The sequence below is a fragment of the Leucoraja erinacea genome, unplaced genomic scaffold (assembly GCF_028641065.1).
Source record: "Leucoraja erinacea ecotype New England unplaced genomic scaffold, Leri_hhj_1 Leri_201S, whole genome shotgun sequence".
Taxonomy (NCBI): Eukaryota; Metazoa; Chordata; class Chondrichthyes; order Rajiformes; family Rajidae; genus Leucoraja; species Leucoraja erinaceus.
Genome location: NW_026576102.1, coordinates 187,560 through 211,306, shown reverse-complemented (window position 1 = coordinate 211,306; position 23,747 = coordinate 187,560). Strand labels below are relative to the sequence as shown.

The window sequence follows — 23,747 nt, the reverse complement described above, 5'->3', positions numbered from 1 at the left end:
CACGTGTACTGAGGTACAGTGAAAAGCCTCTGCATGCTAACCAGAAAGACAATACATGTTTACAATCAAGCCTAAAGAAGAAGAAGGGTCTCGACCCGAAACGTCACCCATTCCTTCCCTCCAGAGATGCTGCCTGTCCCGCTGAGTTACTCCAGCCTTTGGAGGCCAATTCTCTGGATGGTTTCAAGAGAAAGTTAGATCGAGCTCTTAAAGATAGCAGAGTCAAGTGAAGGTACACACACAAAAAAAGCTGGAGAAACTCAGCGGGTGCAACAGCATCTATGGAGTGAAGGAAATAGGCAACGTTATGGGGAGAAGGTAGGAACGGATTGTGGATGATCTGCCATGATCACATTGAATGGCGGTGCTGGCTCAAAGGGCCGAATGGCCTGCTCCTGCACCTGTTGTCTATTATCTATTGTAAAGCCTAGTATGACTAATGTGAAGCATGATATGAATCTGGTTACAGACAATGTTTGCTGCCTGTGAATTGGGAGTGTTTGATGTCCTTCAGGAGGGTGCTGGTCCACTCTCCTCCAGTGCCGTTGCGGAGCGCCTTGGTACCAGTGCTGATGGCATGGAAAGACTACTCTCTGCATGCGTTGGACTGCAGCTGCTCGAGGTCAGGGAGCATCAAGGTGAAGGTACTCAACTTGTGGATGTTTCTTAGTTGTCAATCCCAGAACGCGGAGGGAAATTGGGGTTTGCAAGGACCCCATGATGTTTTATTTAGGTTAACCAAGCCCTTTGTATTTCTTTTACGTTCCGTTTTAGTCTTAGAGAAACAGCGAGCGGAAACAGGCCCTTCGGCCCACCGAGTCCACACCGACCAGCGATCCCCGCAAACTAACACTATCCGATACACAATAAGGACAATAGACAGTGAGCGCAGGAGTAGGCCATTCGGCCCTTCGAGCCAGCACCGCCATTCACTGTGATCATGGCTGATCATCCACAATCAGTACCCCGTTCCTGCCTTCTCCCCATATCCCTTGACTCCGCTACCTCTAAAAGCTCTATCTAACTCTCTCTTGAAAGCATCCAGAGAATCGGCCTCCACTGCCTTCTGAGGCAGATAATTCCACAGATTCACAACTCCCTGGGTGAAAAAGTTTTCCCTCATCTCCATTCTAAACGGCCTACCCCTTATTCTTAAACAATGTCACCATTTTACCGGCCAATTAACCTACAAAACTGTACGTCTTTGGAGTATGGGGGGAAACCGGAGCTCCCAGCGAAAACCCATGCAGGTGAAGGATGAGAACATACTAACTCTGTACAGACAACACCCGTAGTCAGGATCGAACCCGGGTCTCTGCTGCTGTAAGGAGCAACTCTACCGCTGAGCCACCGTGCTGCCCCAGTCCTCCCTATACACATCATTTAAAGTCCACACATTAACATCCTCATTAACATTTGGCCCCGTGCTAATTTAATGCTGACACTCTATCTGAGTTAATAAACGGATTCACTTCTTTGCTAAAGAAGCACAAATATTTTGTGCAAATATATTAGCATATCCAATTAAAAAAATACCCTAAGACAATTAAACGTACCTCTACTCCCGAAACTTCTGAGATGCCAATTTTCTCATGAATCATGCTCTGAGCTCAGATCAAAGCTGGCAGAGCTGCTGCATTACAGCGCCAATGATCCTGGTTCGATCCTGACCTCAGGTGCTGTCTGTACGCAGTTTGTACATCGTCCTCCCCGTGACCCGCGTGGGTTTTCTCCGGGTGCCCCTGTTTTCTCCCACACTCCAAAGATGTGCAGGTTCGTAGCTTAATTGGCTTCTGTGAATTGCCCCTAGTGTGTGTAGGATAGAAGTAGTGCATAGATGATCGCTGGTCAGCACAGACGCGGTGGGCCGAAGGGCCTGTTTTCACTCTCTATCTCTAAAGTAAACTAAACTTGGAATCACATGAAGAAATCTACATTGTGCATACAAAAATTACCGTGTATAATTTTGGCATATTCTGCGCATTTTCCTCTGAAGAAGGGTCTCAACCCGAAACGTCACCTACTACTTTTCTCCAGAGATGCTGCCTAACCAGCTGAGTACTCCAGCTTTATTTGTGCCTATCTCCGGTACTTCATATGTTGACCCAAGGAAGTCTGATTGTGAAAATAATTGGCATCTACAGTGCATTGTCGTAGAGTCATGGAGTGTTACAGTGCGGAAACAGGCCCTTCAGCCCGACTTGCCCACACCGGCCAACATGTCCCGGCTACACTAGTCCCACCTGCCCGCGTTTGGTCCATATCCCTCCAAACTTGTCCTATCCATGTACCTGTCTATCTGTTTCCTAAATGTTGGGATTTGTATGTTGGGAATTTACTGAATAAAGGACAAAGGACATTTATTTGTCACATACACCAATTGGTGTAGTGAAATTTGAGTTGCCATTTGCAGCAGACCAATAAAAATAAGACACAACATTAACGATGAATTTAACATAAAACATAAAAACATCCCCCCACAATGGTTCCCACTGTGAGGGAAGGCAGCGAAGTCCAGTCCTCTTCCTCTTGTGAATGGAAAAGCGATTCAAGTTTTTCCTTTGACATAACATCTTTCCTTTGCTACAGAAGTCATTGTGGATATATTTAAGGTAGAGATAGATAGATTCTTGATTAGTACGGTGTCGGTGGTTACGGGGAGAAGACAGGAGAATGGGGTTAAGCGGGAGAGATAGATCAGCCCTGATTTAGTGGCGGGGTAGACTTGATGGCTTAATTTTGGCGGGCCGAATGGCCTAATTCTGCTCCTATCATTTATGACCTGATGATAACCAGTCAAAGCATTGATTATATTTTCTTTCATGTGCAGCCTTGTACAGTAATACAGATTTATCCAGAGTCTACCTGACCAAGACAAGTCCCAAGACATTGCATCATTCAATTGCATACTACTCACAAACCATCTACCATTGTTTTTCCTATGTGACTGATGCCATCAGGTAAGAACGCCGTGGGTTTTTTGTTTTGTTGCTAACTTTTCTACTGCGGTAGAGTTCAGTGGGAGCGTCTAGGACCAGAGGCCACAGCCTAAGAATGAAAGGACGTACCTTTATAAAGGAGATGAGGAGGAATTTCTTTAGTCGGAGGGTGGTGAATCTGTGGAATTCATTGCCAAAGAAGGGTGTGGAGACCAAGTCAATGGATATTTCTAAGGTGGAGATAGACTTGATAAGTGCGGGTGTCAGGGGTCATGGGGAGAAGGCAGGAGAATGGGGTTGAGAGGGAGAGATAGATCAGTCATGATTCAATGTCGGATGGGCCGAATGACCTAATTCTGCTCTGACAACAGATTTATGAACATATATATCAAGGTGCATTAAGACAAGGTGAATTTCAAATGATCGTTGAATATGCAGGAGATACAGTTCACAGTCAGGCTTGTTCAGGATGTTTGTATTTTAAATGTTTGAAATCCATTACAAACATCTGTTTAGCCAGAGGGTGGTGAATCTGTGGAATTTCTTTGCCACGGAAGGCTGTGGAGGCCAAGTCAGTGGATATTTTTAAGGCAGAGATAGATAGATTCTTGATTAGTACGGGTGTCGGGGGTTATGGGGAGAAGGCAGGAGAATGGAGTTAGGAGGGAGAGATAGATCAGCCATGATTGAATGGTGGAGTAGACTTGATGGGCCAAATGGCCTAATTCTATTCCTATTGCTTATGACCTCATGATCTCATTGTAGTTGGGTCAGAGTTGGGGCTGTCACCATTAGACTTTAGAGATACAGCGCGGAAACAGGCGCTTCCTGCCATGCCAGCCAGCGATCACCACGTACACCGGCACTGTCCTATATTACCTTACAAAGCGAATGGTATGTTAGCTTTCATAGCAAAAGGATTTGAGTATAGGAGCAGGGAGGTTCTACTGCAGTTGTACAGGGTCTTGGTGAGACCACACCTGGAGTATTGCGTACAGTTTTGGTCTCCAAATCTGAGGAAGGACATTATTGCCATAGAGGGAGTGCAGAGAAGGTTCACCAGACTGATTCCTGGGATGGCGGTGCAGGCTCGAAGGGCCGAATGGCCTACTCCTGCACCTAATTTCTATGTCTTATGAAGAAAGACTGGATAGACTTGGTTTATACTCTCTAGAATTTAGGAGATTGAGAGGGGATCTTATAGAAACTTACAAAATTCTTAAGAAGTTGGACAGGCTAGATGCAGGAAGATTGCTCCCGATGTTGGGGAAGTCCAGGACAAGGGGTCACACAGTTTAAGGATAAGGGGGAAATCCTTTAAAACCGAGATGAGAAGAACCTTTTTCACACAGAGAGTGGTGAATCTCTGGAACTTTCTGCCGCAGAGGGTAGTCGAGGCCAGTTCATTGGCTATATTTAAGAGGGAGTTAGATGTGGCCCTTGTGGCTAAGGGGATCAGAGGGTATGGAGAGAAGGCAGGTGTGGGATACTGAGTTGGATGATCAGCCATGATCATATTGAATGGCAGTGCATGCTCGAAGGGCCGAATGGCCTACTCCTGCACCTAATTTCTATGTTTCTATGTTTCTATCCTTCTTCATTCGTGTCCATCTTCCATGTTTCAAATGTTGACCTCGCTGTCATCGTCCGTTCTGAAAAGTACGCAAGCTTCCGGCGACAATCTGTGGGAGCCATCACTTGTTGCAATAGACAATAGACAATAGACAATAGGTGCAGGAGTAGGCCATTCGTGCCTTCGAGCCAGCACCGCCATTCAATGTGATCATGGCTGATCATCCACAATCAGTACCCCGTTCCTGCCTTCTCCCCATATCCCCTGACTCCGCTATCTTTAAGAGCCCTATCTAGCTCTCTCTTGAAAGCATCCAGAGAACCTGCCTCCACCCCCCTCTGAGGCAGAGATAGACTTGATGCAGAGTAGATGATGGTGGTATCGGAATTAGCTCGGGATACTTCCAGTTTCCAGCCCCGCGACGTGGAAGCTTCTGCTATGGGGCCACCTACAATCCTGTGTAGGCAGGAACTGCAGATGCTAATTTAAACCAAAGACAGAAACAAAAAGCTGGAGTAACTCAGCGGGTCAGGCAGCATCTCTGGAGAAAAGCAAAAGCAACCTACAATGGACAGGCTAGATGCAGGAAGATTATTCCCGATGTTGGGGAAGTCCAGAACAAGGGGTCACAGTTTAAGGTTAAGGGGGAAATCCTTTAAAACCGAGATGAGAAAATCATTTTTTATACAGAGAGTGGTGAATCTGTGGAATTCTCTGCCACAGAAGGTAGTTGAGGCCACAGTTCATTGGCTATATTTCAGAGGGAGTTAGATGTGGCCCTTGTGGCTAAAGGGATCAGGGGGTATGGAGAGAAGGCAGGTACAGGATACTGAGTTGGATGATCAGCCATGATCATATTGAATGGCGGTGCAGGCTCGAAGGGCCGAATGGCCTACTCCTGCACCTAATTTCTATGTTTCTATGTTTCTATGAGTACAGGAATAAACTGGAGCACCCGGAAAGCCCACGCAGGTCACAGGGAAGAATGTGCAAAGTACCCGTAATCAGGATTGAACCCGGGTCTCTGACGCAGTAAGACGGCAACTCTACTGCTGCGCCACCGTGCCGCGCTGCATCTCTCAACTCCAATCTCCTGCGTTTGATCCTTGCCTCTGGTCCGATCGGAAACCCTTCTTCAGACTGCATCTTTCATCAGACTGCACCCAGTCTGAAGAAAGGTTCAGACCCCGAAACACCACCTATCCCTTGTCTCCAGGGATGCTGCCTGGCCCGCTAGGTGGTGCCAACATTTTGTGTCGATCTTCAGTAGAAACCAGCATGTGCTCCTCCATATAATGATTGAAGTACTCCACCAGTAAGCCGGCATGGATGCAATGGCGTAGATAGTGTCTTGTGTCTGATGGTTTATACATGAGCGTTGAGCAAGATAGAGAAAGGAATGGAACTTGGATTTCAGCCAAAGAACCTAAATATTTTTAGTTTGTGAAAATGCTTATTAGAAGTATTGATCACTCGTTTCAGTGAGAATTTATCTTTCAATATTCTGTTTCAGGGAAGGGAAAAGCCAATATTTGCGGGCATTTGGTGTTTCATCTGATGAAATCTTTGAAGCTATCTACAAGTAAGTAATTACAATGCTGTGCTATTCTCTAGAGTCCTTGAACAATGAGTTTCAAAGTAGCTCATCTCAAACATTAAGAATTGTGGCTGCATCCCAGACCAACGGACAAACCAACCTCCCTTCCATTGACCCCATATACATGGCCATACAAATTGCCAATGTGCAAGGCAAGATTGGCAAGTTTGCCAATGATACAAAAGTGAATGGTTTTGGAGATAGTGAAGATGGTTGTGAAAAATTGCAGCAGGACCCTGATTGACCTCGAGGTGAGAATAGAGAAGCTAGGATTCTTGGTCCTTGATCCGCCAAAATATTCCAAATGGAATTTAAACTGGAGGTGGTGAAGGGAGGGCATAAACCAGAAAGGGTTATTGGGAAGAAAGAGCTACTTTAAATTTAGTTGCATCTGGTTAGGTAACTATAGTAGGGTGGAGATTATCCCACGCTTTAATTGTGCGTGGGAAGAACAAATTGCTGTATACATCTGTCTTTTGTAGCTGGGATCACAAATTGGATCGAATGCCCTCGTCTGCTCCTAATTGGTTTGGGTTTGGTGTAGGTCTTGTCATCTATGTCGAGCTGACCATTTAACATTTTGTAAAAACAGGTCAAATGGTGAGCTTCACGTCTGTCTTGGAGACGGTTCCACCCCAGAGAATTCAGAAGTTTGGTGACATTCGGTTCTCTCTCTCAGAGGTGTTAGTAACAAATCGAGCTGCCTGTCTTTGGACACGTTCGATGGAAGAAATGTTTTTATTTGTGTATGGGTCCCATGCTGCAACTGAGTAGTCAAAATGAGGTCTAACGAGGGTGAAGTGTTGCTTCTACTCGACAGAAGTCGAACAATGATGAAGGATTGTTTTCTTTGGAGCAAAAAAGCGGGAAAATTTGGCAAATAGTTAAAAACGACTCAGATTCAGATTCAGATTCAATTTTAATTGTCATTGTCAGTGTACAGTACAGAGACAACGAAATGCATTTAGCATCTCCCTTGAAGAGCGACATAGCAAATGATTTGAATAAATAATAATAAGTGTCCGGGGGGGGGGGTGGTGATTGGCAGTCACCGAGGTACGTTGTTGAGTAGAGTGACAGCCACCGGGAAGAAGCTGTTCCTCGACCTGCTGGTTCGGCAACGGAGAGACCTGTAGCGCCTCCCGGAGGGTAGGAGGGTAAACAGTCCATGGGTGGGGTGAGAACAGTCCTTGGCGATGCTGAGCGCCCTCCGCAGACAGCGCTTGCTTTGGACAGACTCAATGGAGGGGAGCGAGGAACCGGTGATGCGTTGGGCAATTTTCACCACCCTCTGCAATGCCTTCCGGTTGGAGACAGAGCAGTGTTGCCATACCTATACTGTGATGCAGTTGTAAAGGATGCTCTCGATGGCTTCAGCGTTAGAAGTTCACCAGGAATCTGAAGGAGACAGATGGACCTTCTCAGTCTCCTCAGGAAGAAGAGACGCTGATGAGCCTTCTTGATCACGTTCGATGGAAGGAGGTATTTGTGGGTCCAAGAACTGCGTAGTCCATCGGAACGAGGGTGAAGGAACCTGCTTCCCTTGGCAGAAGTCGAACAATGATGAAAGATTTGTTTTCTCCGTTGGAGCAAAAAAGGATGGGGGTGTGGCGTGCCGCCTTGGACTATTGCTCGGTAGAAAGAAAGGAAGGCTTTCCTTTAGTGGGGGTAATTCAAAGATCAGGAAGAACTCTTTTAAAAACTCCGGGCAAAATACACAAGAGGGATGTTAGGCAAAACATAGAGTGATTAAGATTTGGAACTCATTGCCCACATAGATGGTAGTAACAATCTAGTATGTTCAAGGGGCGATGAGACACACACTTGGGAGAGATGCTATGGGAAATATGTTACTGATAGGAATGAGTTGGTTAACAGATGATGAGCATTTGACGGCACTGGGCCTGTACTCGCTGGAGTTTAGAAGGATGAGGGGACACCTCATTGAAACTTACTGACTAGGGAAAGGCCTGGATAGAGTGGGTGTGGAAAGGATGTTTCCACTAGTGCGAGAATCGAGGACCAGAGGTCATAGCCTCTGAATTAAAGGGCATTCCTTTAGGAAGGAGACGAGGAGGAATTTCTTTAGTCAGAGGGTGGTGAATCTGTGGAATTCATTGCCATAGAAGGCTGTGGAGGCCAAGTGAATGGATATTTTTAAGACAGATAGAATCTTGGTTAGTAGAGGGTGTCTGGGGATATGGGGAGAAGGCAGGAGAATGGGGTTAGGCGGGAGAGAAAGATCAGCTATGATTGAATGGTGGAATACTTGATGGGCCGAATGGCCTAATTCTGCTCCTATCACTTATGAATTTATGACAGGATGCTTAAACTCGGTAGGTCAAATGGCCTCTCTCCGTGCCGTAAGAGCTCTCTAGTTCAGAGATCCTGATGTATTTCTGTATGGGTGCTTGTCAACTCCATTCCCAGACAGTTTCCTGGTCTGTAATTTTAACACAGCTGTTGGCAATATAGTTTAAGTGGGTTAATTAAAATTGCTATTAAAATAATAATAAGTAGAATAGCTGCCGGTGAGTAGCGTTATTCTTCCTGTGACATCTCGTCAGTAAATTAATTCCATGCCACAACAGGTCTGAGGAGGAAATGCTGAGATTTATGCAGCTGATGAACTCGACGTGGAACATCTGTGGAAAGGACGTGGTCACAGCCTTTGATCTGTCGGCTTTTACAAACATCTTCGATCTTGGAGGTAAGTTTAGTTTAGTTTCTTTTCGAGGCACCGCGCGGAAACAGGCCCCTCGGCCCACCGTCTCCGCACCGACCAGCGATCCCAACACACTAAAGGGCCTGTCCCACGAGCATGCGACTACACGTGGCAAGCGCGACCTAACGTGGTCGCTTGAGCCGTACGGCCTCGCGGGGCCGGTCCCACTTCGAGCGCCGGAGTCGTATCGAGTTGTGCGGAGCTGGTCCCGACATCGCGCGGGGCTCCGAAAAACGGACACTGCTCAAAAATTCTGTGCAGCAACGGGCTGCCGGCCCGCAGTCACATTGAGGCCGTACGCACCGCCTCGATGGGCGTACACCTAGCGCGAACTTCCCGCGGACTTCGCTCGAACTTCCCGTCAACTCGTACGGGATCACCCGACCTCCGCGCGGCCCCCGCACGGCCCCCGCTACCGGTTTGGTCGTGCTTTGCCGCATGCAGTCGCATGCTCGTGGGACCGGCCCTTAACACTGCCCTACACACACACATACATTTACACCAGGCCAATTAATACCATACAAAATTCTTAAGGGGTTGGACAGGCTAGATGCAGGAAGATTGTTCCTGATGTTGGGGAAGTCCAGGACAAGGGGTCACAGTTTGAGGATAAGGGGGAAGTCTTTTAGGACCAAGATGAGGAAAACATTTTTCACACAGAGAGTGAGTGAATCTGTGGAACTCTCTGCCACAGACGGTAGTTGAGGCCAGTTCATTGGCTATATTTAAGAAGGAGTTAGATGTGGCCCTTGTGGCTAAAGGGATCAGGGGGTATGGAGAGAAGGCAGGTACGGGATACTAAGTTAGATGATCAGCCATGATCATATTGAATGGCGGTGCAGGCTCGAAGGGTCGAATGGCCTACTCCTGTACCTATTTTCTATGTTTCTATGTTTCTATTAACCTACAAACCCGTACGTCTTTGGCGTATGGGAGGAAACCGGAGATCTCGGAGAAAACCCGCGCAGGTCACGGGGAGAGAACGTATAGAATAGATTAGAATTACCTTTATTGTCATTCTGACCTTACGGTCTGAACGAAATTTCGTGCCTGCAGTCATACATACAATAATACAATAATAACAACAATAAACACAAATTAACATCCACCACAATGTATCCTCCAAACACCTCCTCACTGTGGTGGAGGCAAAAATCTTAGTGCTGCAGTCTCTTCCCTCCTCTTCTCCCTCTGCGCTGAGGCGATTCCCCACCGGGCGATGGTACAAACAGTCCCGCAGCTCACCGAACCCCGCAAACGGGCCGGTTCAAACACCGCGGCCCGGGGTGGTCGAAGCTGCCGCCCTCCAGTCCAGCGGACGCAGCTGCTGGCGCGCGGCTGAACCCAGGACTCAGGCCACCGCCGCCAGAACGTCGTCCCAGCCACCGGACCGGATCGCCCTCACGTGAGTACCGTTCCACCCTCGAGCTGGGTCGCTCCGACGGGAACGCCACAGCCCCTCACGGGAGAGTCTCTTCATGGCGTGGAGTCTCTTCAGCCACGCGCCATGCCGCCCTCACGGGAGCGTCACAGCCCTTCATGGGAGCGCCGTTCCAGCCCCAAGCCGGACTGCCCTCACGGGAGCGAGCCCAGGGCAAGTCCTGGCAGGCTCTGCCTCCGGAGTCTCGAGGTCGCCAGCTCCGCCATGAGGCCTCAGCGCAGACGGAGGCAGAGAAGGGGGATACGACAAAAAAGTCGCATTCCCCCAAAGGGAGAGACAGCAAACCCCGTTTCAACCCCCCCCCCTCCACCAAACGGACTGCAGGCGAGCCGCTGCTGCCGCCACTTAAACTCCGGGTATAAACTCCGTACAGACAAGCACCTATAGTCAGGATTGAGCCCGGGTCTCTGGTGCTGTAAAGCAGCAACTCTACCGCTGTACGACCCCAGTGATTAATAAGTAGCACATGTGCCTTTTCCCAAATATGTTTGCTTGAAGAATTTAATTGGAGAAATACGACAAAATATTATTTTAAAATCTAAAAAGGACACAAAATCCTTAGGGCGGCACGGTGGCGCAGCGGCAGAGTTGCTGCCTTACAGCGCCAGGCACCCGGGTTCGATCCGGACCATGGATGCTGTCTGCACGGAGTTTGTACGTTCTCCCCCTTGACCGTGGGTTTCCTCTGAGCGTTCCGTACGGTGCAAGAGACCAGGGTTCAATCCTAACTACGGGTGCTGTCTGTGTATAGTTCATGCGTTCTCCCCGTGACCGCGTGGGCTTTCTCCGGCTGATCCAGTTTCTTTCCCACATTCTAAAGACGAATCATCCCTAGTGTGTAGAATAGTGTTGGTGTACACGGAACAAAGGCGGTGGGCCGAAGGGCCTGTTTCTGCGCTGTTTCTCCAAAGTCTAAAGTCTAAAGTTTAAATATACTTTATAGCTACGTGCACTTAATAGACAATAGACAATAGACAATAGGTGCAGGAGTAAGCCAGTCGGCCCTTCGAGCCAGCACCGCCATTTAATATGATCATGGCTGATCATCCCCAATCAGTACCCCGTTCCTGCCTTCTCCCCATATCCCTTGACTCCACTATTTTTAAGAGCCCTATCTAGCTCTCTCTTGAAAGTATCCAGAGAACCGGCCTCCACCCGCCCTCTGAGGCAGAGAATTCCACACACTCACAACTCTCTGTGTGAAAAAGTATTTCCTCATCTCCGTTCTAAAAGGCATACCCCTTATTCTTAAACTGTGTGGCCCCTGGTTCTGGACTCCCCCAACATCGGGAACATGTTTCCTGCCTCTGGCGTGTCCAAACCCTTAATAATCTTAGAGGTTTCAATGAGATCCCCTCTCATCCTTCTAAACTCCAGAGTGTACAAGCCCAGCAGCTCCATTCTCTCAGCATATGACAGCCCCGCCAGTTAAGTGCAGTAAAATTCATTTTTTGCATAAAGTTCAGTGACAAACCTTCTGTACATTACACACAATCATACCAAGTATTAGAGTCTAAGATAGAAGACCACACTGAGTCAGTACACAAGAGTCTCCATGTACAACAATCCTACAATCTTCAAGTCCGATTTAGTCTTAAATTGGCCATAAAGGCCCGTTGTCGTACCAACGGATCATTAGGTCATCAATGAATAGGAGTAGAATTAGGCCATTCGGCCCATCACGTCTACTCCGCCATTCAATCATGGCTTATAAATCTCTCCCTCCCAACCCCATTCTCCTGCCCTCTCCCCATAACCTCTGACACCTGGACTAATCAAGAATCTATCTATCTCTTCCTGAAAAATATTAACTGACTTGGCCTCCACCGCCTTCTGTGGCAAAAAATTCCAAAGATTCACCACTCACTGACTATAGAACTTTCTCCTCAACTCTTTCCTAAAAGAACGTCTTTTAATTCCGAGGCTGAGACCTCTGGTCCTAGATTCTCCCACTAGTGGAACCATCCTCTCCACATCCACTCTATACAACCCTGTAGTTGTGGGAGTCAACTTGTGCTCTACGATGTGGAAGTTAACTGGATTTATTTTTAATTAAATGTATACTTTTTCCATTGTTTCTCAGGATGCAGTGGTGCAATAGCGAAAGAATGTGTCTCTGCATATCCACATTCACGAGTAACTATCTACGATCTCCCCAAAGTTCTGGAGATGGCAAGAAAACACTTTGTGCCCCAAGATGAAAAGCGGATTCTATTTCATGAAGGTTAACTCGGGCCACCAGAACAACTCAATGGCCAAAGGACTTTGAAGTCCATAGTGAAGAAGGGTCTCGCCCCCGAAGTGTCACCCATTCGTTCTCTCCAGAGATGTTGCTTGGCCCGCTCAGTTGCTCCATCATTTTGTGTCTATCTTCAGTGTAAACCAGCATTTGCAGCTCCTTCCTACACTCAAAGTCTATATAGTTGACCTTCTACCTGCAAATGCTGGAAAATCGAAGGTAGACAAAAGTGCTGGAGAAACTCAGTGGGTGCAGCAGCATCTATGGAGACAAAAGTGCAGGATAAACTCAGCGGCATGATTCCGCTTGGGCAATCTTCACCCTAGCGGCATGGACATTGACTTCTCCAATTTCCAGTAGCCCTTGCTGTCTCCTCCCCTTCTCAGCTCTCCCTCAGCCCTCTTCTCCCCACCACCCCACCCCCACCCTACATCAGTCTGAAGAAGGGTTTTGGCCCGAAACGCTGCCTATTTCCCTTCGCTCCATAGATGCTGCTGCATCCGCTGAGTTTCTCCAGCACTTTTGTCTACCTATTTGACAGTGACACTCGTAGATTCAGGGGGTCTGTCACACAGAACAGAAACAGACCCTTTAGCGTAGCGGTATGGTGAAGCAGGCAAAGTTTAAAGGAAGTGTTCTATGTTCTATGGTCACCAAGTCCATGCTATGCAGTACCCATGCTAATCCAATTTACCAGCATTTGGTGCTTGGCCTTCCATGACCTCTAGGACTAGGAGATGGGGAGAAATGTATTTACACAGAGGGTCTAGAATGAGCTGCCAGGTCTGGTTGTAGAGGCAGATACGATAGTGGCATTTAAGGGACTTTTGGATCGACATATCGATATGCAGTGAATTGAGGGATATGGATTAAGTGCAGGATGATAGGAGATGTTCTCGGCATTATGTTTGCCACATATATATGGGCCAAAGGGGCTGTTCTTGTAGATAGACACGAAATGCCGTAGTAACTCAGCGAGACAGGCAGCTTCTCTGGATAGAAGGATTGGGTGTCGTTTTGGAATGAGACTCTTCTTCAGCCTGTTCTTGCTCTAGGTTCTATCTCCACCTAGTCTTGTCCACCTAGTCATGCAGATGGCGCGCAGAGATTTTGTACGTCACAAAATGCTGCGACGCCCCACGTGGCCGCCCGTTACTGCCTATGTCATCACGCATAATGCTCACCCAATGATGTCACGTAAATTACGCGCAAATGACGCCCAAGTGGGACAGGCCCTTGACCGATGTCACTCAAAAGCAAAGTGCGCCGGAAGGTGCTGCCAATGCTGGTTTACATCGAAGATAGACACAAAAGGGTGGAGTAGCTCAGCCCTTTGGCCCACCGGGTTCGCACCGACCATCATCGATCGCCCGTCCACACTAGTTCGTGTCATTTCACTTTTACATCCACCCCCGATGCACTAGGGGCCATTTACAGTCCAATTAACCCAACAATCCCTGTAGATCTGAGAGATCCAGGGAGTATAGTCCCATGTAGGTGGTGACACAGGTGGACAGGATATTGAAGACCACCCTGGCCCACATTGGCCAGCGTGTTGAATACTGGGGAAAGGTCTCATCCCGAAACGTCACCCATTCCTTCTCTCCAGAGATGCTGCCTGTCCCGCAGAGTTACTCCAGCATTTTGTGTCTATCTAATGGCATGTTGGCCTTCATAACCAGAGGGGTTGAGTATAGGAGCAAACTTCTGCAGGTGTACAGTGCCGTAGTGAGATTGCACCTGGAGTATTGTGTGCAGTTTTGGTCTCCAAATTTGAGGAAGGACATCCTTGCTGTTGAGAGAGTGCAGCGTAGGTTCACAAGGTTAATTCCCGGGATGGCGGGTCTGTGATATGTTGAAAGAATGGAGCGACTGGGCTTGTATACACTGGAATTTAGAAGGATGAGAGGGATTCTTATTGAAACATCCAAGAGGCAGGAAACATGTTCTCGATGTTGGGGGAGTCCAGAACCAAGGACCACAGTTTAAGAATAAGGGGTTGGCCATTTAGAACGGAGATGAGGAAAAAAACATTCTCCCAGAGAGTTGTGAATTTGTGGAATTCTCTGCCTCAGAAGGCAGTGGAGGCCATTTCTCTGGATGCTTTCAAGAAAGTTAGATAGAGTTCTTAAAGATAGTGGAGTCAGGGGATATGGAGAGAAGGCAGGAACGGGGTACTGATTGCGGATGATCAGCCATGAACACATTGAAAGATGGTGCTGGCTCGAAGGGTTAAATGGCCTACTCTTGCACCTGTTGTCTATTGTCTATTGTCTATAAAGCAAAGATAGTGGACTCTCCCATCACCATCGTCGATCTCTGTCGATTCGTCCAGAGCACTACCTGACATATGGTGAGAAAACTGCAGGTGAGGGAAACCTTTCGAAGCCATAAATCCTAATTCATCTGTTCCCCTCAGGCACGACACACACCAGATATCATGTGTCACATTGCTCCTACATGGAGCTTGAAAATGCTCTTTTGGAGATTCATTATTACATTAATTAAGGCCTACAGTCAACGCTCCATGTTTTAACTGCATCGCATGGAGTTTGCTGCACTGCACGGAGTTTGCTGCATTGCATGGAGTTTACTGCATTGATGGAGTTTACTGCATTGATGGAGTTTGCTGCATTGGATGGAGTTTGCTGCATTGGATGGAGTTTGCTGCATTGGATGGAGTTTGCTGCATTGCATTGAGTTTGCTGCATTGGATGGAGTTTGCTGCATTGGATGGAGTTTGCTGCATTGGATGGAGTTTGCTGCATTGGATGGAGTTTGCTGCATTGGATGGAGTTTGCTGCATTGCACGGAGTTTGCTGCATTGGATGGAGTTTGCTGCATTGCATTGAGTTTGCTGCATTGGATGGAGTTTGCTGCATTGCACGGAGTTTGCTGCATTGGATGGAGTTTGCTGCATTGCATTGAGTTTGCTGCATTGGATGGAGTTTGCTGCATTGGATGGAGTTTGCTGCATTGGATGGAGTTTGCTGCATTGGATGGAGTTTGCTGCATTGGATGGAGTTTGCTGCATTGGATGGAGTTTGCTGCATTGGATGGAGTTTGCTGCATTGGATGGAGTTTGCTGCATTGGATGGAGTTTGCTGCATTGGATGGAGTTTGCTGCATTGGATGGAGTTTGCTGCATTGGATGGAGTTTGCTGCATTGGATGGAGTTTGCTGCATTGGATGGAGTTTGCTGCATTGCATGGAGTTTGCTGCATTGGATGGAGTTTGCTGCATTGCATTGAGTTTGCTGCATTGGATGGAGTTTGCTGCATTGGATGGAGTTTGCTGCATTGGATGGAGTTTGCTGCATTGGATGGAGTTTGCTGCATTGGATGGAGTTTACTGCATTGCATGGAGTTTGCTGCATCGCATGGAGTTTGCTGCATTGCAACTGGAAAGCATGTTCTTCGAAAATTTATTTTCATTAAAAAGTGATTTGGGCGGTCACGGTGGCGCAGCGGTAGAGTTGCTGCCTTACAGCGAACGCAGCGCCGGAGACTATGGAGTTTGTACGTTCTCCCCGTGACCTGCGTGGGTTTTCTCCGAGGTCTTCGGTTTCCTCCCACATTCCAAAGACGTACAGGTTTGTAGGCTAATTGGCTTGGTAAATGTAAAAAAAGTCCCTAGTCAGTGTAGGGTGCTGTTAGTGTGCGGGGATCGCTGGGCGGCACGTACCCGGTGGGCCGAAGGGTCTGTTTCCGTGCTGTATCTCTGAACTAAACTAAGCTAGATGTAATCTGTAATTTACCTCACATATTTGGGGAGTGGAAGGTGGGGAGAGAAACATAGAAACATAGACAATAGGTGCAGGAGTAGGCCATTCAGCCCTTCGAGCCTGCACCGCCAGTCAATATGATCATGGCTGATCATCCAACTCAGTATCCCATCCCTGCCTTCTCTCCATACCCCCTGATCCCTTTAGCCACAAGGGCCACATCTAACTCCCTCTTAAATATAGCCAATGAACTGGCCTCAAATACCTTCTGTGGCAGAGAATTCCACAGATTAACCACTCTCTGTGTGAAAAATGTTTTTCTCATCTCGGTCCTAAAAGATTTCTCCCTTATCCTTAAACTGTGACCCCTTGTTCTGGACTTCCCCAACATCGGGAACAATCTTCCTGCATCTAGCCTGTCCAACCCCTTAAGAACTTTGTAAGTTTCTATAAGATCCCCCCTCAATCTTCTAAATTCTAGCGAGTACAAGCCGAGTCTATCCAGTCTTTCTTCATATGAAAGTCCTGCCATCCCAGGAATCAGTCTGGTGAACCTTTGTACTACTAGTCTACTTTCCTATTTTTGCCACCAAAGTGGATAACCTCACATTCATCCACATTATACTGCATCTGCCATGCATTTGCCCACTCACCCAGTCTATCCAAGTCATCTTGCAGCCTCCTAGCATCCTCCTCACAGCTAACACTGCCCCCAGCTTCGTGTCATCCACAAACTTGGAGATGTTGCATTCAATTCTTTCACCCAAATCATTAATATATATCGTAAATAGCTGGGGTCCCAGCACTGAGCCTTGCGGTACCCCACTAGTCACTGCCTGCCATTGTGAAAAGGACCCGTTTATTCCTACTCTTTGCTTCCTGTCTGCCAGCCAGTTCTCTATCCACATCAATACTGAACCCCCAATACCGTGTGCTTTAATTTTGTATACTAATCTCTTATGTGGGACCTTGTCAAAAGCCTTCTGGAAGTCCAGATACACCACATCCACTGGTTCTCCCTTATCCACTCTACTAGTTACATCTTCGAAAAATTCCCTTGTTCCCCATGATCAATTCACCTGTTTCAGAAGGTAGTTGAGACCAGTTCATTGGCTATATTTAAGAGGGAGTTAGATGTGGCCCTTGTGGCTAAAGGTATCAGGGGATATGGAGAGAAGGCAGGTACAGGATATTGAGTTGGATGATCAGCCATGATCATATTGAATGGCGGTGCAGGTTCGAAGGGACGAATGGCCTACTCCTGCACCTATTTTCCATGTTTCTATGATCACAATCGAATCATCCAGTGCGTAGGATAGTTGCTGTTGGAGTAGATGCACAGAGTCTCTTGGCCGGAGTAGATGAATCGAGGACCAGAGGACACAGGTTTAAGGTGAAGGGGAAAAAAATTTAACGGGCATCTGAGGGGTAACATTTTCACACAAAGGGTGATGGGTGTATGGAACAAGCTGCCAGAGGATGTGGTTGAGGCTGGGACAATCGCGGAGTTTAAGAAACATCTGGACAGGTACATGGATAGGACACATTGGGAGGGATATGGGCCAAACGCGGGCAGGTGGGACTAGTGTAGCTGGGACATGTGGGCAAGTTGGGCCGAAGGACATTGAATGACTGTGACTCCATGACTAGAGGTTTAAAAGAGTGTAGCGGTTGTAATGAGCGCTTGCAGATCCACGTGGAGACTGGCCTTGCTTGGACGCCATCTCGGATTAAAGGTCTACGTTCCATGTTGTACATTTTATGTTAATGCCATGTTCTCTCCAAATACAGGAGACTTCTTCAAAGATCCCATCCCTGAAGCGGACCTCTACATTCTGGCTAGAATAGTTCATGACTGGTCTCAGGATAAATGCGTGGAGCTGCTCACCAAAGTCCACAAAGCTTGTAAACCAGGTGGGTGTTCCCCAGGTAAAGGGTTATATGTAGTCTAAGGTACACAAAAAAGCTGGAGAAACTCAGCGGGTGCAGCAGCATCTATGGAGCGAAGGAAATAGGCAAAGTTTCGGGTCGAAACCCTTCTTCAGACATCCTTCTTAAAAACATTATATGTAGTCTAGTTTAGATTAGAGATACAGCGCGGAAACAGGCCCTTCTGCCCATCGAGTGCGGGGATCGTTGACCAGCGATCCCCGCACAGTAACACTATCCATCACACACTATAATAATAATAATAATACTAATAATAACCATTTGTAGAGCACTTTTCATGCAATTGAATGCAACTCAAAGTGCTTTCCATAAAATCACAGTTCTAAACAAAATACAAATTAACAGTAAACAGCAGTTAATAGCATAAAACGCACAGATTTATATCAAAATATAACCTAATATATAAAATTGAGTGTAAAAGGACAGTTAGGGACAATTTACATTTCTACCAAGCTAATTAGGTTACAAACCTGTACGTCTTTGGAGTGTGGGAGGAAACCGAAGATCTTGGAGAAAACCCACGCAGGTCACGGGGAGAACGTACAAACTCCGTAAAGACAGCACCCGTGGTCTCTGGCACTGTCAGGCAGCAACTCTACCGCTGCGCCACAATGCCGCCCTATGTGTAATTTATCTCCAGTAGAAAACGAACCATCTGTATCTTTGATGCCTCTGTTGAGATTGGATATCCCTGCCTAGCCCAGAAAAACTCCGGCAGATCGTGGGAGCAGTGAGCCTGTTGGAACTGTTGAAGGTCGGGTCCGGGGTTAGTTTAGATAGACACAAAATGCTGGAGTAACTCAGCGTGTCAGCCAGCATCTCTGGTATTGACCATTGTAATGAGGAATTGCAGATCACTCATTCTATCCTACACACTGTCGTACACTCGTTCGATCCAACACATGAGGGATAATTTACAGAAGCCAATTAACCTACAAACCTGGATGGATACAAATGACCCACCGTTAGACCCTTCAACCTGAAACGCCACCTTTTCTCCAGAAATGCTGTCTGACCCGTGCGTTAGTCCAGCTTTTTGTGTCTATCTACGGATTAAACCAGCATTTGCAGTTCCTTCCAACAAACCTACAAACCTGCACGTCTTTGGAACGTGGGAGGAACCCGTAGCACCCAGAGAAAACCCATGCGGTCACAGGGAGAACGTATGAATTCTGTACAGATAGCGCCCGTAGTCAGGATCGATCCTGGGTCTCTGGCGCTGTAATGCAGCAACTCTACCGCTGCGCCACCGTGCCACCCCTTGTGTGTCAGGTTCAAACTCCAGGTCTAATCTTACTTGGAAAGTAGTGGCTAGGGCATGAGAGACGAAGAGAATTAGTTGCTTAATCCATTGGGGGAAAAGCAATGTCCCGAGGACCTTATCTCCATCCACATCCCCATCCTTGGACGAAAGGAATAGGTGTTATTTTGGGTTGAGATTGAAGAAGGGTCTTGAGAAAATGACTAAACAAGCAACCTAGAATCTATTCACCTCTAGACAAAAATACTGGAGAAACTCAGTGGGTGAGGCAGCACCTATGGAGCGAAGGAATAGGCAACGTTTCCGATCAAGGCCCTTCTTCAGACTAATGTGGGACGGGCGAGAAAAAGAAAGGAAGAGGCGGAGACAGTGGGCTGTGGGAGAGCTGGGAAGGGGAGGGGAAGGAGGGAGAAAGCAAGGACTACCTGTAATTGAAAAGGTCAATGTTCATACCGCTGGGGTGTAAACTACCCAAGCAAAATATGAGGTGCTGCTCCAATTTGCGGTGGGACTCGCTCTGGCCATGGAGGAGACCCAGGACAGAAAGGTCGGATTCGGAATGGGAGGGGGAGTTGAAGTGCTGGTCAACAGGTGGCGCAATGGGCTAAGTGTTCGGCTGGCGACCGGAAGGTAGCCGGTTCGAATCCCACTTGGAGTGCATACTGTCGTTGTGTCCTTGGGCAAGACACTTCACCCACCTTTGCCTGCGTGTGAATGTGTGTGAATGTGTGTGAGTGATTGGTGGTGGTCGGAGGCGCAGATTAGCAGCCACGCCTCCGTCAGTCTGCCCCAGGGCAGCTGTGGCTACAGAAGTAGCTCACCGCCACCGAGTGTGACTGAGGAGTGAATGAATAATGCGATGTAAAGCGCCTTGAGTATCTAGAAAGGCGCTGTATAAATCCCATCCATTATTATTATTATTGCGAACTGAGCGGAGGTGTTGGGCGATCGCCAAGGCTGCGCTTGGTTTCACCAATGTTAACGCTCCATAGATGCTGCCTCACCCGCTGAGTTTCTCCAGCATTATCGCCTACCTTCGATTTTTCCAGCATCTGCAGTTCCTTCTTAAATAGATTCTATCGACCTATTCTTTTTCTCTAGAGATGTTGCCTGAACCGCTAAGTTACTTTAGCTTTTTGTGTTTGCCTTGAGAACAGGACATTTCAATTCCATTTGCTACAGAGTGTAGGAAGGAACTTTAGATGCTGGTTTACACCAAAGATAGACATAAAATGCAAGAGTAACTCAGCGTGTGAGGCAGCATTTCTAATATAGACAATAGACAATAGGTGCAGGAGTAGGCCACTCGGCCCTTTAAGCCAGCACCGCCATTCAATATGAACATGGCTGATCATGCCCAATCAGTATCCTGTTCCTGCCTTCTCCCCATATCCCCTGACTCCACTATCGTTAAGAGCCCCACCTAGCTCTCTCTTGAAAGCATCCAGAGAACCGACCTCCACCGCCCTCTGAGGCAGAGAATCCCACAGACTCACCTCTCTCTGTGAGAAAAAGTGTTTCCTCATCTCCGTTCTAAATGGCTTACTCCTTATTCTTAAACTGTGTGGCCCCTGGTTCGGGACTCCCCCAACATCGGGAACATGTTTCCTGCATCTCGTGTATCCAAGCTCTTAACAATCTTATATGTTTCAATGAGATACCCTCTCATCCTTCTAAACTCCAGAATGTACAAGCCCAGCTGCTCCATTCTCTCAGCATATGACAGTCCCGCCATCCCGGGAATTAACCTTGTAAACCTACGTTGACAAGGAATAGGTGAGAAGAATCTATTGCCTGTTCAGCCATTTACTCACGATCCTATCTCAAGACCCTTCTTCAGTCTCAACCCGATACGTCACCTATTCCATTCCATTGCTCTAGAGATGCTGCCTGACCCGCTGAGTTACTCCGGCATTTTATGTCTATCTTCCATGGAGAGATGTGTCTTGTGTAATGTTATTGAATGTCTTTGGGTTCAGGAGTAATTAGCGGTCGACAAGAATGGAATAGTTTAGTTTAGTTTAGTGATACAGCGCGGAACAGGTCCCTCGGCCCACCGAGTCTGCATCGACCAGCGATCCCCGCACACTAACACTATCACACACGAGGGACAATGTTTACATTTTTAACAAACCTGCTCATCTTTGGAGTGTGGGAAGTTTAAGGACTTCACGGTAGTCGGCGCGACTCTCGTCAGCAGCGGCCTCTGCAGCCCGTCTGCGTTTTTATTATTTTTTGTCTATGTTTCTATGTAGTTTTTGTTATTTTTTGTTGGGGTGTGTGTGTGTGGGGGGGTGGGGGTGGGAGAGAGGGGGTAACTTTTAATCTCTCCCTGCACGGGAGACCCGACCTTTTGTTTGTCGGGTCTCCGTTGTCGTTGGGGCTGCAACGAGGAGCGGCCTCCAACAGGAGAAGACCGGGGACTCTGGTGCCGACGACTCACCTCACCGTCGCGGAGCTGGCCGAGCCCGGAGCGGGTGGAGCGGTGGTGGAGCGCTGCTGCTGCTGCTGCTGCTGCGGCCCGACCTCCGGAGATTCGGAGGCTGCAACTGCGGGTCTGGCGGACGTCGGCACCGGGAGCCCGCGGGTCCCTGGAGGGAGACCGCTTTTCAGGGCTCCCGCAAAGGCGACTTCTCCCGCCCGAGTTGCGGGGTCGAAGAGCTCCTGGAGCGGGGCCTTACAGCACCGCCCCGCGCGGCTTGGAATGGCCGCGGGACTCTGTGAGCGCACGCCGGGTGCTCCAACATCAAGACCCGGTGTGCGACCTCGCATCACCCGGTGTGGCTTTAATGGCCGCGGGACAATCGCCATCGCCAGCCGGGGGTTTTGACTTTGACTCTGACATCGGGGGGGGGGGGGGGGGAGTGCAGTGGAGAGATAAGTTTTTTTGGCCTTCCATCACAGCAATGTGATGGATGTTTATGTAAATTATGTTGTGTCTTGGGTCTATTTGTTTGTAATGTATGGCTGCAGAAACATCATTTCGTTTGGACCTCAAGGGGTCCAAATGACAAATAAATTGAATTGAATTGTATTGAATTCGAAGATCTCGGCGAAAGCCCATGCAGGTCACGGGGAGACCGTACAAACTCTGTACAGACAGCACCCATAGTTGGGATCGAACCCGGGTTCCCAACGCTTCAATAGAATAGAATATTGATGGAATAAATAAGCTAATACAAAGCTCATGGCTCTATCCTTTGCTGCTTCTAATTAGGTGGTGGAGTACTCCTGATTGAAGCCTTATTGAATGAAGATCGAAGAGGCCCCCTCACCGCTCAGCTGTACTCTCTCAATATGCTAGTACAGACAGAGGGCAAGGAACGAATGGCCTCAGAGTATGCCAACCTACTGGAGCTGGCCGGATTCACGGATGTGCAAGTCCAGAGGACGGGGAAAATTTACGATGCCATTTTGGGCAGAAAATGAGCTGCCGTCTATTGACCAGGCTTCCTCGACATATTAATTTACTTTAGTTTTGAGGACACAGCATGGAAACAGGCACTCCAGCCCACCGATGATAGATAACTCAGTGGGTCGGGCAGCATAGCTGTAGAGATATTTCAGGTCGAGACCGTTCTTCAGACGCTTACATCGACAATAGACAATAGACAATAGGTGCAGGAATAGGCCATTCGGCCCTTTGAGCCAGCACCGCCATTCAATGTGATCATGGCTGATCATCCCCAATCAGTACCCCGTTCCTGCCTCCTCCCCATATCCCCTGACTCTGCTATTTTTAAGAGCCCTATCTAGCTCTCTCTTGAAAGCATCCAGAGAACCGGCCTCCACCGCCCTCCGAGGCAGAGAATTCCACAGACTCACAACTCTCCGTGTGCGTTCGGTGGGCCGACTGGCCTGTTACTACACTGTATCTCTAAACAAAATTAAACTTAGTGTCTCGACCCGAAACTTACCAGCAGGGGAGCCATACGATTGGCAGCCTCGCCAACAGTCTGTCTGTTTTTTTCGTCTTTTTTTTGTTATTTTTCCTGTGTTTTAAAAGTTTGTGTAAATGTTCTCTGGTTTGTTTTATGTGGGGGGGTGGGGTGTGGGGGGAGGGGGGAGGGGAAACTCTCTCATACCTTGCCGGAGATGCGATTGTTTTCTGGATCGTATCTCCGGTCACTCTGCAGCCTAACATCATGGAGCAGGAGGAGTTGCTCGAGACTGGCGTTGAACCCCACCGCGGGGCTGGTGACTTATCTAGGAGCCTGCGATCATTTGCCTGGGATCCATGGTCCAACTGTGGCCTGCGGATTTCAACATCGAGGAGCTCGCAGTCCCGGGTTGAGACC

General features: G+C 48.0%; 1 protein-coding gene across 1 annotated transcript; it reads left to right on the top strand.

Moving 5' to 3' along the window:
- Positions 1–407: 407 nt before the first annotated feature.
- LOC129716283 (acetylserotonin O-methyltransferase-like) lies at positions 408–23,277 on the top strand. The gene is made up of 8 exons (XM_055666155.1): positions 408–638; positions 1,283–1,291; positions 2,831–2,960; positions 6,026–6,094; positions 8,701–8,819; positions 12,359–12,499; positions 18,030–18,152; positions 22,667–23,277. The coding sequence occupies exons 1-8, from the start codon at positions 473–475 to the stop codon at positions 22,876–22,878; spliced, it is 969 nt and encodes a 322-aa protein (XP_055522130.1). The 5' UTR covers positions 408–472; the 3' UTR covers positions 22,879–23,277.
- The last annotated feature ends 470 nt before the right edge of the window (positions 23,278–23,747 follow it).

Coding starts and splice junctions, on each gene's coding strand:
- LOC129716283 (XM_055666155.1), top strand. CDS start 473: ATGTTTGCTGCCTGTGAATTGGGAGTGTTTGATGTCCTTCAGGAGGGT. Junction 6,095..8,700: donor ATCTTTGAAGCTATCTACAA/GTAAGTAATTAC, acceptor ATGCCACAACAG/GTCTGAGGAGGAAATGCTGA. Junction 18,153..22,666: donor CCACAAAGCTTGTAAACCAG/GTGGGTGTTCCC, acceptor GCTTCTAATTAG/GTGGTGGAGTACTCCTGATT.